The sequence below is a fragment of the Staurois parvus genome, unplaced genomic scaffold, assembly GCF_062004578.1.
Source record: "Staurois parvus isolate SC_StPar_1 unplaced genomic scaffold, SC_StPar_1.0 ptg000254l, whole genome shotgun sequence".
In the NCBI taxonomy this organism is placed as follows: domain Eukaryota; kingdom Metazoa; phylum Chordata; class Amphibia; order Anura; family Ranidae; genus Staurois; species Staurois parvus.
The window spans coordinates 627,871-630,769 of record NW_028318050.1 but is presented as its reverse complement, the minus strand read 5'-3'; the positions used below and the strand labels follow the sequence as shown (position 1 = coordinate 630,769).

General features: G+C 42.7%; 1 protein-coding gene across 1 annotated transcript; it reads left to right on the top strand.

Moving 5' to 3' along the window:
- Nucleotides 1–473: 473 nt before the first annotated feature.
- On the top strand, nt 474–1,406 carry LOC149459561 (olfactory receptor 5V1-like). Its single transcript, XM_089680965.1, has one exon. It carries the CDS (start codon nt 474–476, stop codon nt 1,404–1,406), a length of 933 nt encoding a protein of 310 aa, XP_089537091.1.
- The last annotated feature ends 1,493 nt before the right edge of the window (nt 1,407–2,899 follow it).

Sequence of the window (2,899 nt, the reverse complement as noted above, 5' to 3'; positions counted from 1 at the left end):
TGGATTTCATTTCAGGTTTTGGTGAGCTACAAGATACCATGACTGGCAACCTGACGCTCTCCACAGACTTCCTATTAATGGCTTTATCGGATTTCATTTCAGGTGTTGGTGAGCTACAAGATACCATGACTGGCAACCTGACGCTCTCCACAGACTTCCTATTAATGGCTTTATCGGATTTCATTTCAGGTTTTGGTGAGCTACAAGATACTATGAGTGACAACCTAACGCTCTCCACAGACTTCCTATCAATGGCTTTATCGGATTTCATTTCAGGTGTTGGTGAGCTACAAGATACCATGAGTGGCATCCTGACGCTCTCCACAGACTTCCTATTAATGGCTTTATCGGATTTCATTTCAGGTTTTGGTGAGCTACAAGATACTATGAGTGACAACCTAACGCTCTCCACAAACTTCCTATTAATGGCTTTACTGGATTTCATTTCAGGTTTTGGTGGGCTACAAGATACCATGACTGGCAACCTGACGCTCTCCACAGACTTCCTATTAATGGCTTTATCGGATTTACCGGACATCAAAGTGCTTCTCTTTTGTATCCTTCTTCTCCTCTACCTTCTAACACTCACAGGTAATACAGTCATCATTGTCGTGTCCTATCTGGATAGACACCTATACAAGCCAATGTACTTCTTTTTGGGCAATTTAGCTTTCCTTGACATCTGTTACACATCAACCACAATGCCCCAAATTTTACAGGTTCTTCTAGCCAAGACAAAGTCAATCACATTTATTGGCTGTGTAACTCAGGTTTTTTTCTTTGTGGTGTTTGTGGGCACTGAACACATCCTTCTCTTGATAATGTCCTATGACAGATTTTTAGCTATATGTCGCCCTCTCCGATATATGGTCATGATGAGCCAAAACGTTTGTGCCAGGTTGGCCTTTGTGTGCTGGTTTATTGCTGTTGTGAACTCCACAGTTCATACCTCCGTCACATTTCGCCTTCACTTTTGTAGAACCAGAAAGATTGAGAATTTTTTTTGTGACATCCCACCACTGCTTTCTATTTCCTGCGATGATACATCCATAAATGAGGCTCTGTTGCTCTCCGTTGGGGCTTTCATTGGGTGGGCACCATTAATTAGCATAATCATCTCGTACATATACATAATTGTCACGATAATGAAGATCAGATCTGAAGACGGAAGACAAAAAGCATTTTCTACGTGTGTCTCCCATCTTACTGTCGTGATCCTGTATTATGGAAGTGCTATTTTCAATTATGCGAAGCCAGCTTCCGCACATTCTACAAGTAACGATCGACTCATTTCAGTCTTGTATAGTATGGTGATTCCAATGTTGAACCCGGTGATATACACCTTAAAGAATCAGGACGTCAAAGATGCCATCAATAGACAGTTCATCCAAAAAACAAAACTCTAAACTTGAAAATCTGTAAAGTAGAAATAAATAAACATTATAAGACCCTTCAAAAAATATGTGCTGTACCTATTTTATTATTTTTTTAGATACGTTTCCATATATACGTAAATCCTTAGCAATAAAAAAGCAATAAAAAAATGGCTAAATCAAGTTACAAAATATGCAGATATCTGTACTGATCAGATGGAAATCTACTGTAGTCTAGCCGGGCACCCGACTACAATGGTATGACACAAAGTCCTTGCTCCAAAATGCATTTGCTTTGCTACCCCCATGCGGAGTTGTAATTTTGCTGCTCCATTCCCTTCTGTCAAGCAAGGTGGGGGGGGCAAGTTACTGCAAGCTGATAGACTTTAATACAGAACACCTAGGATTTTGGGAGATGTAGGTCAAGGCAGAAGCCATTTTAATGAGACTACAAATCTCTATAGCCTGTGTGCAGCAGGAGAAGCCAGGAATTTTTTATACTCTTTGCCTGGGAAAAGCCCACTCTGTTAGCACCATGGGGGCTAGTGTTGGGGACATAAGTTCGGCTTGAACATCGGCCCATTTGTGTGTTTGGCTGTTCGCCCGCCCCACAATGCACTGTGCCCTGACAGTGCATTGTGATTGGCCAAAGCAATGCACCTGATCACAGGTCTGGTGAAATGCTTTGGCCAATCACAGAGCATTATGATGTCACAAGGGGTAGGGGTGACCCCGCTCCCTTGTGACATCATCACCGTATTTAAGAACTGTGATCCCAGCACAGCTGTCAGATGGCAGGAGCCAGCTTCGAGAACAGAACTTTTATTTTTCCTTTTTTAAGGTCGGTGGTGGCGTTGGGCATCATGATTGACGTTGGATCTACTTTGGGGGCATTTTTTTTTATTTTGGTTTTTAATAAAGGACTTGCCAAAAACAGTTTTCTGTCATTTCTTAAACTACACTTTTTTCTTTGAATGAGTAGTGATACCATGTACCCATGCTCATTCACATACAGAGGGGGCTGAGATCAGAGGGCCCCCTTGTTTAAGGGGGCTTCCAGATTCTGATAGGCCCCCCTGCCCTGCCCACAGACCCCCAAAACCACTGGCCAATGTTGTGGGGTAGAGTCCCTTGTCCACATTAACATGAGGACAAGGTACTTTGGGCTCCCCTGCCCCAAAGCATCCCCCATGCTGAGGGCATGTGGCTTGGTATGGTTCAGAAGGGGGTGGGGCATTCACTCATCCCCCCTCTTTTCTGACTTGCTGGGCTACATGCTTGAATAAGGGTCTGGATTTTGGGGGGGACCCCCACCCCATTTTTTTTTTATTTTGGCATGGGGGGTTCCCCACAAAATCAATACCAGACCCAAACAGCTTGGTATGGAAAGGAAGCATTTTTCTTTTAATTTTAAACTGCAATGCCAGCAATTCTTTTTACATTCAGCTGTCAGTGGGGAACACTAGAATGTTTTCACTACTAAAATACCATATGACTTAACAATATAACTCATGCAGTATTTTAGT